Source organism: Pinus tabuliformis, chromosome 2_2 (assembly GCF_031772625.1).
Source record: "Pinus tabuliformis cultivar Carrire ecotype Pingquan chromosome 2_2, CPIR1, whole genome shotgun sequence".
In the NCBI taxonomy this organism is placed as follows: domain Eukaryota; kingdom Viridiplantae; phylum Streptophyta; class Pinopsida; order Pinales; family Pinaceae; genus Pinus; species Pinus tabuliformis.
The window spans coordinates 160,534,617-160,549,944 of NC_142300.1; the positions used below are offsets into that span (position 1 = coordinate 160,534,617).

The 15,328-nt window shown below is 39.5% G+C and overlaps 1 protein-coding gene across 1 annotated transcript in view; it reads left to right on the forward strand.

Moving 5' to 3' along the window:
• Window positions 1-15,328, forward strand: part of LOC149191916 (serine/threonine-protein kinase CTR1-like) — a 294,581-nt gene that overhangs the window by 228,861 nt on the left and 50,392 nt on the right. The window contains exons 8-13 of the mRNA XM_089404411.1: window positions 11,865-11,933; window positions 12,422-12,522; window positions 12,625-12,709; window positions 12,941-13,039; window positions 13,184-13,252; window positions 13,379-13,510. Of these exons, the coding sequence (XP_089260537.1) occupies window positions 11,865-11,933; window positions 12,422-12,522; window positions 12,625-12,709; window positions 12,941-13,039; window positions 13,184-13,252; window positions 13,379-13,510 (555 nt within the window). The remainder of the gene's footprint in view (window positions 1-11,864; window positions 11,934-12,421; window positions 12,523-12,624; window positions 12,710-12,940; window positions 13,040-13,183; window positions 13,253-13,378; window positions 13,511-15,328) is intronic.

The following is a 15,328-nucleotide window of genomic DNA, read 5'->3' on the forward strand; positions in this document are numbered from 1 at the left end:
GTGACTACCACGATGGAGCTTGACTTCAAGAAGTTAAGTGGTAGTGCTGCCGGACCTGTTCTACAAAATACTACCGAGTATCGTCAACTCATCAGAGCATTGATGTTCTTGGTGAACTCTCGTCTGGATATATGTTTTGCAGTCAACACGTTGAGTTAACATATGATTGAGCCTCACCACTAACATTGGATTGGTGCCAAGAATCTATTGAGATATCTTCGTGGCACAATCACTCATGGGTTGAGATACACTGTCGGAGATGTGAGACTACATGGATATACCGATGCTGATTGGGTAGGAAGTGTGGTGGACCAAAAGAGCACTTCTTGATGTTGTTTCTCTTTGGGATCTGCCTCGATATCCTGGATGAGTAGGAAGTAGAAGTCGGTGGCTTTGAGCACCGCCGAGGCAAAGTATATTGCTGCTAGTATGGCCTCTTGTGAGGCGGTCTGGTTGCGAAAGCTCTTCAGTGAGTTGTTTGGTTTTACATTGGATACCACCGTGATCCTGTGTAACAACCAAAGCAAGATTCATTTATCAGATGATCCCGTATTTCATGATCGCTCTAAGCATATCGATATCAGGTATCACTATATTCGGGATATGGTGCAACTGGGAGCAACAAGGCTCCAACATATCGGTACAGATGAACAGGTTGCCGACATTTTGACGAAGCCCTTGGGAAAGGTCAAATTCTTGACTTTCCGAGAACGACTTGGTGTCGTTTAGAGACCCTCTTATGAGGGTCGAGTATGATGTATTGAGCTCGGGGAGCTCCACGGGGGCGCGAGGTACTTCTTGGAGCAACATGTGACCACAGGGGACTCACCATCCCCTGGTGGTGCACTATGTACAGGGTGAAAGGTTCAACCTTCCCCTGTGACACCCCATGGTGACTGTAGGATAGGATGATTAGTTTTCCTGTGGGCCAAGATGATTAGTTCTCCGTGGCGACTTTGGAACAGGATGATTAGTTCTCCTGTGGCGACTGTTGGACAAGATGATTCGTTCTCCTGTGGCGACTGTTGGACATGATAGTTCATTCTCCTGTGGACAGGATGATTAGTTCTCCTGTCGTGGCATCCTACCCATGTAGTCTGGGACTCATGGGAAGTATATCTCATCTTATCAATGAGTAGGGAAATGGGGTTAGGGACCATTAGTAGTACTATCAATGGAGGCATCGTTGTATCTACCGTACTCCCTATGCTAGGATGACCTCCATTGATCTGAGATCAATGATACTGATATGGGATCAGTGGGAGTGGTATGACACACTCTGAGACTGACTTCAGGTCAGTGGAGGATGGTATGATACATCCTCGATCATTTCTTCTTTTCCATAGTTCAAGCATAGCAGAGCAAAGCAAAGCAGGGCCATGCAGTGCAGGGCAGTGCATTTGATGGCTGGGATAGTAGCAACGGTCAGACGGATTGCAGATGGAGTACTCCTTAGTTGAGATGGGTTGTTAAAATTGGCAACTAGGGCAAAACTCCATGTGGGTCACCTCATTTATGGAAGCTGATATTTTTCCTAGATTCCTCTTGTCGAGAGGCGTAGGATTGATCTAAAGATCATATGATTTCGACAAGTATTTATGGAGATATGAATTTATTTGTATTTATTTGACAAATTGTCAAAGTCAGCCAGTAGTTAAAAGTGTGGCTCACATGCCCAGTGAATCATATAAATACAAGAGAGGTTGATTCATTTTCTCATCATCTCATCTCACTCGTTCTTCTCTCTTTTCTTAGAATTGGGTTATAAAAGGACCAACTCACACGTGGGAAGAAGGAGGACGCATTAGGGCAAGGAGGATGCTAAAAGGAGGACGCTGAAACTGCTGAAGGTCTCTTTGACCTGTGTTGACAAAGCGTTGACTCATCAAGGGTGCGATTTTGGTGTGGCTGCCTCTCCTACTCACACAGTAGATTTTGGCACAAAAGTCGAGGCAATTCATCCAGAAGTTTGACTAGCGTTGATTGCCCTACTTTTGGGTAGTAGGTTGACTTCAGTCAACAACAGTTTGACTATGTTTTTGGGGCTGTTCAAGGGCTATTTCTTCAGGTTGTTCGAGGGCTAGTTGACTGGAAGTTAACCAAGCATATTGGAGGTCAATTTCAACTCGTTTGACCAAGTTTGACTTTGTTGATCTAGGGTTTGATGTTGTTGATATAAAATTACAGAATTATGATTTTGTACTATTTCTCTCTGCTGAACTATTGAAGATAAAAGAAGATTGGATCAAAGGGTTTCCCCGCATTGGGGTTTGTCGTTGGCTAGTCGCCACATCTTGTGTCTCTTGTCTTGGCTTGTTTTCTGTTGATCGTTTAATGTTCTATCTGCACTTTACTTAATGTATATGTGATTGCTAATCTGTGGCTAATAAGAAGAAAAGAAGTAAACTGCTCTAAGCATAGAACATACCACAATTTAACACAATGACTATTGATTTCTTGACTCTACAACAAACCCTAGAAACACTCAATGGGTGCTTGACCTACAAATAAATTGACCTTGAGCATGAAACCCATGCTACAAAAATAATAATAATAATTTTCTTTCTTTTTACAATATACAAGAATCAAGAGTACATTTCATATTTATGAAGACCGAACCTAGTTACCTATTTCAAGAATGACTTTGCTATATGGGAGATTCTGTAGGAATTTACAGGGTAAGTTCCTCAGAAAGAACACCAAAAGGACACCGCTCACAACCAGATCACAGATCAATACACCAGTATTTTTGACGTGGTTAAAACCCTCAAAGAGGGAAACAGTCCACGGCCTGCGCCAACGTGGCTACTACAGGCAATTTATTAATCAAAGAATGAAAATTTACATAAGCTTCTCTCATGCACGGATTACCTGAACAATGACCCTCCATGCGCTTTAAATAGAACTCATGGACCAATCAGGTGTCAAGCCACGGATCAAGTGTCGGTAATACCGAGGAGAGAATGAACCGTCAGATCACTACATATCGTGACCGTCGGATCACTACATATCGTGACCGTCGGATTGTAAGTTACAATATGTACAACGGTAAAGAAACACACTTTACCTAACTCTATACCTAACTCTAAACTAGACCAAGTTGTACTTAACTATTTCCTATGTGTCGGAATATCCTAACATCCCCCCTTAAGAACAACTTGGGATAGGATTGAAGGATTTACAAATATGACACAATAGGAGAAGGAAGGAGGCACTAGAGCCTATCCCCCCTTAGTGACAACTTCCTGAACTCCAAGCATATATCGAAGTTTAGTGAACTTCGCCTCTGTGAGAGCCTTTGTGAAGATGTCTGCAACCTGATCATCTGTTGAACAATATTGCACTTCAAGAACATGGTCATGAATGAGCTTTCTGATGAAGTGCATGTGTAGTTCAATGTGTTTGCTGCGCTGATGCTGGACTGGATCTTTGCATAGCGAAATGGCACTTTGATTATCACACCAAAGTGTGGTTGGATGCTGCTGCTCAAAGCCAAACTCTGATAGGATCTGACGAAGCCACAAGGCTTCCTTACTAGCTTCCACGGCACCACGATACTCTGCTTCTGCTGACGAAAGAGAAATGGCAGCCTGTTTCTTACAAGCCCATGTAATAGGTCCTGAACCAAGAGTGAAGACATAACCGGCAGTAGACTTTCGATCATCAGGGTCACCAGCCCAATCAGAATCAGTGAAACCGACTAATAGAGGAGCTGCTTTGGCACTGTAATGAATCCCAAACTGTACTGTACCTCGAACATAACGAAGTATTCTTTTCGCTGCTTTCCAATGACTTTCACGGGGGTTTTGCATAAAACGAGCAACAAGGCCAACAGCAAAGGAAAGGTCAGGACGAGTATGGGTTAAATACAAGAGTTTTCCTACAAGTTGACGGTATAAGGTAGCATCAACTTCAGGAGAAGTACAAGAGACTGAAAGTTTGACTCCAGACTGAAAGGGAGAAGGGGCTGGCTTACAGTCTTCCATGTGAAAATGACGAAGAATATCACAAGCATACTTGGACTGGGAAAGGAAAATACCCTCCTTGGATTGCAAGACTTGAAGACCGAGAAAATAGTGTAAGTGTCCTAAGTCTGTCATTTCAAATTTCTTTTTAAGGCTGGACTTCACATGGTTTATAAGGTTGGGATCACTACCAGTAAGAATAAGATCATCAACATAAAGAACAAGGATGATAAGAGAGTTGCCCACTTTCTTGGTGTAGACAGTATTGTCAGAATAACACCTAGAAAAGCCAGATTCTAAAAGAAAGCTATCCATTTTGGCATACCAAGCCCGAGGAGCTTGCTTGAGACCATAAAGGGATTTCTTAAGTCGACAAACAAGGCTGGGGTCTGTTTGTATGAAGCCAATGGGTTGTTCCATATAGATTTCTTCCTGCAAGTCCCCATGCAAGAAGGCAGATTTAACATCCATCTGATGGACTTCCCATTTTAAAGAGGCAGCAAGGGAAAGAACAAGGCGGATAGAGTTCATTTTGGCAACAGGGGAGAAGGTTTCAGTGTAGTCAATGCCTTCAACCTGTGAAAAGCCCTTAGCAACAAGACGAGCTTTATGTTTATCAACTTTCCCATCTGGTCCATACTTGGTTCTGTAAACCCATTTACATCTAACAAGTTTGCGTCCCTTTGGTAGAGGAACAAGATCCCATGTATCATTTGCCAACAATGAATGATATTCTTCATTCATAGCTGCTTCCCAATGTGGATGGCCTGAAGCTTCTGCAAAAGTGTCAGGATCATGATTTACTGGAGCTTGAGCCAGTAAAGAAGAGGCTCTTTCAAACTGAGAACCTGTACGTCGCTGATCTGTAGGATCACCGGCAAGATCACCTGCTGCATCCCGAGTAGCACGGACCCATCTTGGAAGTTGAGGATCCTGAGAAGGTGGGGGAGGATTATCATCCTCACTTTCATCATCTGAAGAAGAAATGTTTTCAAAAGTAGAAGAGATAGGAAGAGGTGGCACATCCGCCGGACTAGGCTCGCAGGCCGATTTATTTTCATCAAATTTTACATCTCTTCTAATGATAACATTTTTGGACTTAAATGGAATAAGTCTATAACCTTTTACATCTTCAGAATATCCAACAAAAGTACATTTCTCACTCTTAGGTTCTAAAGCTTTATGCTTTTCATCTGGAATATGGGCCCATGCTTCACTTCCAAAAACACGAAAGTGACTTACATCTGGTTTAATGGAACTCCAAGCTTCTTCTGGAGTGATATTCTCTAGAACCTTAGTAGGAGTGCGATTGATTATATAATTTGCACAATTAATTGCTTCGGCCCAAAAACTAAGACTGAGTCCTTTAGATTGCAGCATACAATTAGCCATTTCCTTTAAGGTGCGATTTTTCCTTTCAGCTACACCATTTTGTTGTGGAGTGTATGGAACAGTATGTTGCATTTGAATTCCATTTTCGGTGCAAAAGTTGATGAATGTGTTTTTAACATATTCTCCACCATTATCAGTTCTTAGCTTAAGAATTTGATGTCCAGATTGTTTTTCAACAAAGGCTTTGAAGGCCAAAAAAGTGTTAAATACTTCGCTCTTGAGTTTTAAGAAGTATACCCAAGTGCGTCTGGAGAAATCATCAATGAAAGTTAAGAAATACTTGCAGCCAGAGAATGAAGCAACAGGAAGAGGACCACATAAATCACTGTGCACAAGCTGTAAAGGGGCTGAGGCGTGCCAAGAGGCACGTTTGTCAAAACTGTCCCGATGATGTTTTCCGAGTACACATCCGGAACAAACACCATCTCTGCAAGATACCATAGGAAGACCTGTCACCATATTTTCTTTACATAGATGCTGAAGGGAGCGATAGTTTAAGTGACCAAATCGCTCATGCCAAAGTTTGCTCACTTCATCATTATGAGCAACAAATACTGAGGGAAGATTTGATGACCCAAAGTTGTGAAACTTATACAACCTTGTGGAATCATCAGCAATACCAGTAGCTAGAATCTGTTTAGGATCTCTTAGATCCTTGATTACAACATCATGAGGTGAAAATTCAACAATTTTACCTTCACCTGAATGAGTTATCTGATATACAGATAGAAGGTTGCAGGATAAGGTTGGAACACATAATACATCATTAAACTGACCATTGTCTAGATGAACAGTTCCAGTCCCGACAACATTAAGAGATCTATCATCACCAACATATATATTTTTGGTGTTACAATCATTTAAAGAAGAAAACATGGCTTGGTTTTTGGCCATGTGATAAGAGGCTCCAGAATCAATGAGCCACTCATGAGAAGGAGAGGAAGAAAATACATTTAATGCATAACCAGACTGAGATGATTGACAACGACATGCAGAAAGTGCCATTCCTGAAGTTGAAGTTGAAGTAGGCTCCACATGGATGTTATGTTTCTTCATTGCGGCTTCCAAGGCTTCCATCTTCTTAAAGCATTTAGATTCTAAGTGGCCATCTCGATTACAAAAGTTACAATGTCTATCAGTCTTCTTCCATTTGTTTTTATTGGTCTTATCATTTTGCTGAAATGATCTTTCATTTTGAGGCTGAGTTGGTTTAGGACCATTTTTTTGAGGATATGACTTCTTAGGATTCTTTGAATTTGGTTGCTGCTGGGCGGCTAACGCTTTCGTGGAAGAGTTTCCAAGATTAAGAAGACCAAGGTGTAAGAGTTTTTCTTGTTCTCTTATTAAGGAATCACAAAAGGAGTCAAAGGAAGGGGCCTTGTAGTCTTTTCCTTGACAAATGAAAGCTTCCCTTGTAGAATGGAAAGTGGAAACAAATACAGAGTAGGCTGGTCCCAACTTAGTAAGGATGGAATAAATAAGGTTACCATCTTCTTTCTTAACCTTAACACCTTCCAAGAGATATCTAAGGGTCTTGAATTTGGACAAAAAATCTTCAATGCAAGAAAAATTATTAGGATCCAAAGTAAGCAACTCATTTTCAAGTTGATGGGCTCTAATTTCATTTTTAATCCCAAAAACTTTAGCGATTTTTTCCAATGCTTCATGAGGAGTCTCAAGTTCTGCAATATGGAATCTAAGATCAGGAGAAATAGACATCCCTATCAAACCACGTGCTTGATCTTGTCTATTTTCCCATTTTGCAGCCTTGTCTTCATCTTTTGGTTTCTTCTCTTGGTCTGTGGTTATTCTGTAGAGACCTTTACTTCTAAGTAAATCTTCCATGTAGACTATCCATTGGAAGTAGTTAGTGCTGTCAAGAATGACTTGGCATGGACTTTCCATTTAAAAAAAAAAAAAAACTGAAGCTGAAGATGCTGAAAGTAAGTGTTCCAATGGATAGATCTCGAAAAATTAGGCTGTTTAAAAAAAAACGGCTCTGAAAAAGGCTTCCGGATGAAGAAGTTATGGCTTTTTGAAAAAAAATTGTTGAAGTTGCCGGCAAAGTGCGCGAATGAAAAAAATCCGCCCCCACAAAATGGAGACTTGAACCCAAGACCTCTACTCTCTTAAAATAGCTTTGAACCAATTGATCTATACAAAAAATTTGAGAGAGAGAGAGAGGGGGGCGCCTCGGTTTGCGTGCTTGCCTTGAGAAAGCTCTTTTTCCCTACATAACACAAAACACAAAACCCAACACGAATATGCAAAGAAAAACGAACCTTGCGGCTCGAAGTTAGCTTTAGCCAAAAAACTAGATATTTTTAAAAAAAAAATCTCAAAGTTAGCTTTAGCCGAAAACCTAAATATTTTTCTCAATGTTTCTGATTTTCCGAGATCACACTAAGGTGCAGGGAAAAGAGCATACGCATGAGAAAAATCCTTCCTTTCTGTTTCTGATTTGCCCAGATCGCACAGAGTCGCAGGGCAAAGAGCATACGCAGAAATGAAAGGTATAGATCCGGTTAAAAAAAATGTAAATAAACCGAAACCGAAATAAGCAGAGAGAAAATAACAGTAAACTGCAAAAACACTGTATACCTCCCGATCTGAAAAATGACGCAACTAGGGCTACTGGAAACCTTTTCGCGTGAAACGAAAGGGGTTCCTCACTGGAACAGATGCTCCGAACGCAACAGAATAGTCCTCTCGGCCCGAAAGCAGTCAGAAACAACAGATCTAGGAAACGACAGTCGCATGCAGTTCTACCGGCTTCAGATTTGGATCACCAACGGACGCGGCCCTCAAATAGCTCTGATACCATGTAGGAATTTACAGGGTAAGTTCCTCAGAAAGAACACCAAAAGGACACCGCTCACAACCAGATCACAGATCAATACACCAATATTTTTGACGTGGTTAAAACCCTCAAAGAGGGAAACAGTCCACGGCCTGCGCCAACGTGGCTACTACAGGCAATTTATTAATCAAAGAATGAAAATTTACATAAGCTTCTCTCATGCACGGATTACCCGAACAATGACCCTCCATGCGCTTTAAATAGAACTCATGGACCAATCGGGTGTCAAGCCACGGATCAAGTGTCGGTAATACCGAGGAGAGAATGAACCGTCAGATCACTACATATCGTGACCGTCGGATTGTAAGTTACAATATGTACAACGGTAAAGAAACACACTTTACCTAACTCTAAACTAGACCAAGTTGTACTTAACTATTTCCTATGTGTCGGAATATCCTAACAGATTCAAGGTCAATGGATGCATAAACCAAGTTCCCTTGATGGATTCTTTCTAAACAAATTTTAGATACCATAAAGAATCCAGATTTCAAGAAATATGTTGCACCTCTTGATATGGCACAAGTAGAAACCCTAAATTCAGCAAAATAGCATGCAAAATGGAAGAAAATAGCAATAAACTTACACAATTTCCACAAGAATCACTTTATCAATCCCAGACAAGTCTCTCCATGCAAAACCTCTCTCCCAAGGCAATTCACTTTATTAAATACCCATTACCTCCAAGAGAAAAGCACTGCTTAATAGAGAGAAGTGTAATGAATGTGTATTCATATAAATGAAAGTGATCTCCCTCTCTTTATATGAGGGAAGCCAAGTCACTTTTCATATTTTTATAAGTAAAACCTCTAAAAGTTTGCTTGAGTGTTCAATTAGGCCTAAAGGTCACAAGTTGACCTTAAAAATAGTTCACACAAACCTTGCCTTCCAATGTCTTTCTAGCTCAAGATTTGTAAGCAAGTTACCACACTTGTGTCAAGGATGATTACGTCGTTATCCCTCTTATGTGATCTAGTCCCCAAGGGGAAGGTCATTTCATAAGCAAACCCATCAATCCATAGGTGCATGTGATAATGGTGGTAATGAAGTGGGAAAGAGATAAAGGAAGATGGTCACAACCATGGTACCAACTGAAGGAGGTCCAATATCTTCTAGTACTATAATGAGAAGAGGGAGCAATCGTGGAAGCATGAGCTGGCCGTTTTGTTGACCTACTTTTTCCACCCCTCTAGTGCACCTGTTACATTAATGATTTATTTTTCTTTCTGGCGTAACTTAGGTGAGAAAGCTTGCTTTATGCTTTTCCAGTAGCGCTTAAAGTTATAGTAGTCTCTTGCTTATCGAGGTTGGGACATTTAAGAGTTCCCTTTAGATGTAGCATGAAATGCCGAGGAACTGGGTGATGGCTATTGAGTAGTGCTCATGCTAGGATTTTACCCATGTGCTTAATATGTCCTAGCCCTCTTTTTCATTTTTCTTTTCCTTAGTTGTGGCTTCCTATGCTTTTATCATTCTTTCAACCCCGTCAACCTATTAGGGCAAGTTTACGGGCCTTGACTCAATGGTGATGATATAAGGTGCCAATCCCAATGAAAAATGACAATCAATTCGAAGAATGGATGTGGATAATAAGTGAAATATGGAATGTGGTAAGTATGGAGTACTTTGGGCACAATACTTCGATCAATGTCTCCTATAGTGCCCCCTTGAAGGTGTAGGTTTTAACCCTGTACAAAAATTACCTGCAAATGAATTCTTAAAAACTGAAAAATATACAGTGGCGAGAACATAAAAATATACACAAAGATTTCCTCTTGAAACCCAAAACCGGGAAAATCAAATTAATTTTTCATTATATTCCTTTTAATGTTACAATACATTATATACATGCTGAAACATTCATAAACCCCAATCCATTGACCCTGGATTAGAACATAATCGTAGTTCCCTTGACCTGATCTGCAAAATAACATTGGCAAAACCATGCGCAAAACCATGGGTAGGTTTGTCCACCATCCTTGGGTCTGCTCAACCATTATTGGGTTTGCATAATTTTTTTTTTCTCGAGGCGTTGTTCTGGACCCTCAACATAACAACGTGTGGGCCTAGTCGTGGAAAGAAATATAACACACACCCAATAGAAGGAAGGACCTAATGGGAGGTCACACTGGACTAGGGGCAAACGATAACCCTTAAGGTGAAGTATGGGAACAAGGGTACAATCAAGAGCAATCAATCATCTAGCTTGCCCTGTGGTCCATATTAGTATGTCCCTAGGTTATAGGAAATGGGGGACCCCCCTTGATGCTAGCCATGTTTTGGTACAAAAACTCTGAAACATAGTTGAAATGTGTTTCATCTCCATTGGAATGCATTTCAAGCACCAAACAACGTGTTTTGGTGCCTATACATCATGTTTCAGCTTCCATACGAGACGTGCAGGCAATACAACATGCTTGTGTGGTGTGTGTGGCTGAACACAACTTATTTTTAAGAGAACAATAATTTATAAGTGGTGCAGCCTAATATTCAACCCTACGGCCCGACTAATGCTATGCAATTAATGGTAATGTTAAGAATATGCTATTTAATTAATGGTAATCTTTTTACTATTAAGCGACTCAGGCTGTTTGAGAGTAGTTCCAACCTCGTTGGATTTCATATGGAGAAAGTAGAATACTAAATCCCACTCCAAAACAGACTTAATAGTTTTTAAGATTTCGGGAGTGAGGGGATTGCAACGCTTCCATTGGATTCCGTTGCGTATGAGGGTATGGAACTAGCATTTAATCAAGAACACCAAGCCCTCTATGTACCTTAATGTTAGTGCCATTGATTGCTGAACTCCTCTTTCACGACGCTAGTAAAAGTGTACCCATCACTCAAACAAAATTTGGGTTTGACACGCTAAGTTTTTTCTATCTTATTTTAATGCTTAGAGGGTGATATTGATGATGAGGATCCCGATATAGGCAATGATTTCAATAATATGTAGGTATTTGTTGTAGCATGATTTTTCCACATGATGAAAATACCAACCATGGCTACTATATTTCCAACAGTGACCATCCCTTGTGATGATGCCTGCAGTTAGCTTTTGCATATATCTACTCATGAGTGAAATAGGCTTCCAAGATTGATGGAAGACCTGGCTTATCCTGTGCTGGCCAAATGGCTAGCTCACCTCCGATCTTGAAGAGCTGTTCATCTTTGGCCTTAGCCATGTTGATCAAGTTGTTGCAAAAATAATTTCTTTGGTAGATAAATGGTTTACCTGATTTTGTTTCAAATCTCAAAGTCACTCCATGCAGTGAAAGAAAATTTCAAATAATAGTCAAACTCCCAATGAATCCTCACTTTCAATTATGTACAAATTATTAGTTTGATATAATGGAAGTAAAAGCAAATTGCTTCGAAAGGCTTATTATGTATTATTTTAAGGTAAACTGTAATCCATTTTCTACAAAATTAATAGGGCTTGTCTAGGGGTGAATTCTGTTTTAACAATTAAAACCAATTTTGACAAATTTAGAGTCAGGAATAACTCAGTGGGGGTCAACAAAACTGAAATTGGTAAAACACATCAAAAAAATTGATGGGGAATAAATTGGAAAATCACTGATTTCTAGGAGATTTTTTGACATTGAATAATCTACTTTCCTACTGAAATATCTGGCTGATCGCAGGATGTTGCTGTTAAGATTCTTATAGAACAAGACTTCCATGAAGAACGACTGAAGGAGTTCCTGCGAGAGGTATCTGTCTACTAGTCTTGTGATTTTAGATAATTACGTAGTAGTAGGTTATATCTATTGTGCTTATTTTCCATTTAGGGCATCCTGTGGTAAGAGAGCTTGTAATCGAGAAAAGTAAATGAAAACACATCAAGAGTCATTGAAGTTAATGTAGTAATTGTTGTATTTGGTGATATTCCTATATTGAATCTACTACAACATATTTTTATTTGTACTAACCCTTGTCACTTTTAGCTTGCAAGTGAGGAGAAGGTTGTCTTGGGAGTGCACCAGCTATACCTAGGCAGAGAAAAAATCATAGTTTTTGCTATTTATACAGGAACATAGTGTTCTATATTCTAAGCTACACTGCTACTAGTCAAGAAACCCAAGCAATAGCACCTCTTATTGTTTATGAAAAGCCCTGTTGTTAACAAAAAAATGAATTTTAGTGTATTGCAATGCTATTTAGCTCTTATTTTGCTTGTCACAATTTGAGCTCATCTCAGGTTGCGATTATGAAGCGATTACGACATCCAAATGTTGTTCTTTTCATGGGTGCTGTCCTATGTCGTCCCAACTTGTCAATTGTGACAGAATATTTACCAAGGTAATATATTGCTTTGATCCCACTTACTATTTTGATAAGGATCTTCCTTAATTACTTAGTATGTATTAGCTTGATACTGATTTTTTGATCTTCTTGCGGCAGAGGGAGCTTGTATCGTCTTATACATAGACCAGGGACAAGAGAAATATTAGATGAAAGGCGCCGCTTAAGGATGGCACTTGATGTGGTCAGTTCATCAAAGTGTTCAATTTGTTTATTCCTTTCTGAAAAATATTTTATTCCACCCATGACTTCCTGAATCAATTGCTGTTGGTTTGTTAGACCAAGGATGTTTAATGCAACAATGCTTGGATGTCTTGAGATCTTCATTTTTATGTAGTAAGTGGGTTTGATCTCAACTGCAAAATGTGATGCTAATGCTGTTTTTGGTTAACTTCCTGCATATTTCTCTATACAGGCAAAGGGGATGAATCATTTGCATCGCCTCAATCCTCCCATTGTTCATCGAGATCTGAAGTCTCCAAATTTGTTGGTTGACAAGACATGGACAGTTAAGGTAAGAGGAATTGAGATTTCTGCCTGTTTGTCAGTCTTTTTAGGGTACCGTTTGTGGAGTTCACTTCTAGAAGATGAAGGTGTATTGGATTATTTTCGTTCAAAGAACTTTGCCTTGGTGAATGAGTGTGAAGGTTGGATGTAGGTGTGTGATTTTGGTCTTTCACGACTCAAGGCAAACACATTTCTTTCTTCAAAGTCTGCTGCTGGAACTGTAAGTTCTCCTCTAATGAGAAAGTAGTTTAAGAGAAAATGAAGGATAGACAATACATTCACATTACACTGAGAAAAGATAAGCTTTTCACATGTATACCTTTATTTCTTTCAATGATGTTTGCAGCCTGAATGGATGGCTCCAGAAGTTCTTCGGGATGAGCCATCAAATGAGAAGTCTGATGTCTATAGTTTTGGTGTGATTCTGTGGGAGCTCATTACCTTGCAACAACCTTGGAGCGGCTTAAATGCAGCACAGGTTCTCTCAACACAATCCATACAATTCAAATTAATTGTTCAAGCTCATGAGAAAATAGGCGAGACTTTTACAAGTGTATATTCATGCATTGCTGGCTGAATTTTTGTAGCTTGTCTATTCTTAAGAAGTTAATACTATTGGAGATTTTATAGGAGGATCAGTGAGTTTGTTTTCCCTCCTTTATTGGGAAGCTTGATATAAGATACACTAGCTACAAGGTTTGGTATATATAACATGTTTTATTCATGCATGAGAATAGATATAACCATAAAAATTCAGTGAAAATGTAACTAGTTACAGATGCAACATCCTTCTTGTTGTCCCATCTGTAAACTACTAATAGGTTGATTGTGAACTCGGTCTCAAGTAGTTGTCCCATCTTATATGCTGTACAAGTTCTCTGCAAGGACTGAGGTCATCGTAGAGGAAAAGCAAGTGAATGATGTGAAACATCTTGGATTAGGATACAATCCTGATTGATTCTCTACCGACTCTTTCCATTCAAATGATTCCCGACCTTTTGTATTAACATGTGTACATGCATGTTTGTGTATGCACATATATTCACTCTTGAATATGTGCAGTGCATCTCTCTAGAGTCTACAGTCTAGACATGGATGCATAAGCAAATAATTATTGCCAGCACATCTACACCAAAAAAATTTATTCAAATTTTCAATTATATTATAAGAACATCATGAAATACCGAATAATAAGTAATTACCAATAACCTCAAGTAGTAATAAAGTTACATGCATACAAGCTGGCAATAAAATCCGAATAGTGTTCTAAAAAGTTTTAATTTTCACATGTTATAGACCTATGCTGCAGGGAGCACTCCACCCCCTAGCACTTTACTTCTGAAGCATGTTCGTAGAGGGAATGCTTAGGAAGCGCTCTCGATAGTGCACTCCTTGAATGCTCCCTTAAAAAAAATTGTGCTCCCTGCCAATTTCGGGAGTGCTCCTGGGACACTACTAAGAGAAAAAACACTCCGAGTGCTCTTGCGTGATGAGGAGAAATTAGCAATTTTTTTTTAGGTTTGGGAACCAAGTCAAGGTTCTAAATGGTTTTAAAAGCCATCACTAGGGTTTGTTACGATTAGACTCACTCACTATTTTCTTTCATTCCATTTCTCATTTCACTCATCTTCGCTAGGATGGTTTTGAGTGCCCTTTTTGCTAGTTCTTGAGGAGATTGAAGAGAGATTGAGATCTATTATAGGAAGATCGAAAAGAGATTGGAAGGAAGATTTAAGGCTGCCATAGGGAGATTTGAGAGCTTGGAAGAGAGATTAAAGGCTTCCATAGTCATATTCAATCGTCATTGGAGAGCTAAAGTGGTTGGATCTAAAGAGCATTTTTTTGTCTTTTTTTTTAATATTATATCTTTTTCCATGTGTTGTAAACTAGTATATTATGATATTTTGAATATTTGAATGTTCTCTTCTCGTACTCTTTCACATTTCTCATCCATCTTTCTATTGCAGGTGGCAGGTTATTATCAAGATTCAACAAGCATAATGGGTTTGTCAATATGGTATATCTTTTTTGTTCCATTTTTTATTATGATGGTGGTTTTGGGAGCTAGAGGAAATTGAAATACCCATGACAGTGAGGAAGAAGTAGAAGTAGAGAACACATGGCATGGAGAGGAGAAAGAAATGGAAGGGGATGATGAAAATGAAAATGATAGTGAAGACACGCAAAGACCCAAAGAGATCTTAACACTCTTATGGAAGTATGTGACAAGGCTTGGGGAAGGGAAAGGGGGTGGAACCACAAATCTACATGCCCACATTGTCATAAGACTTACACA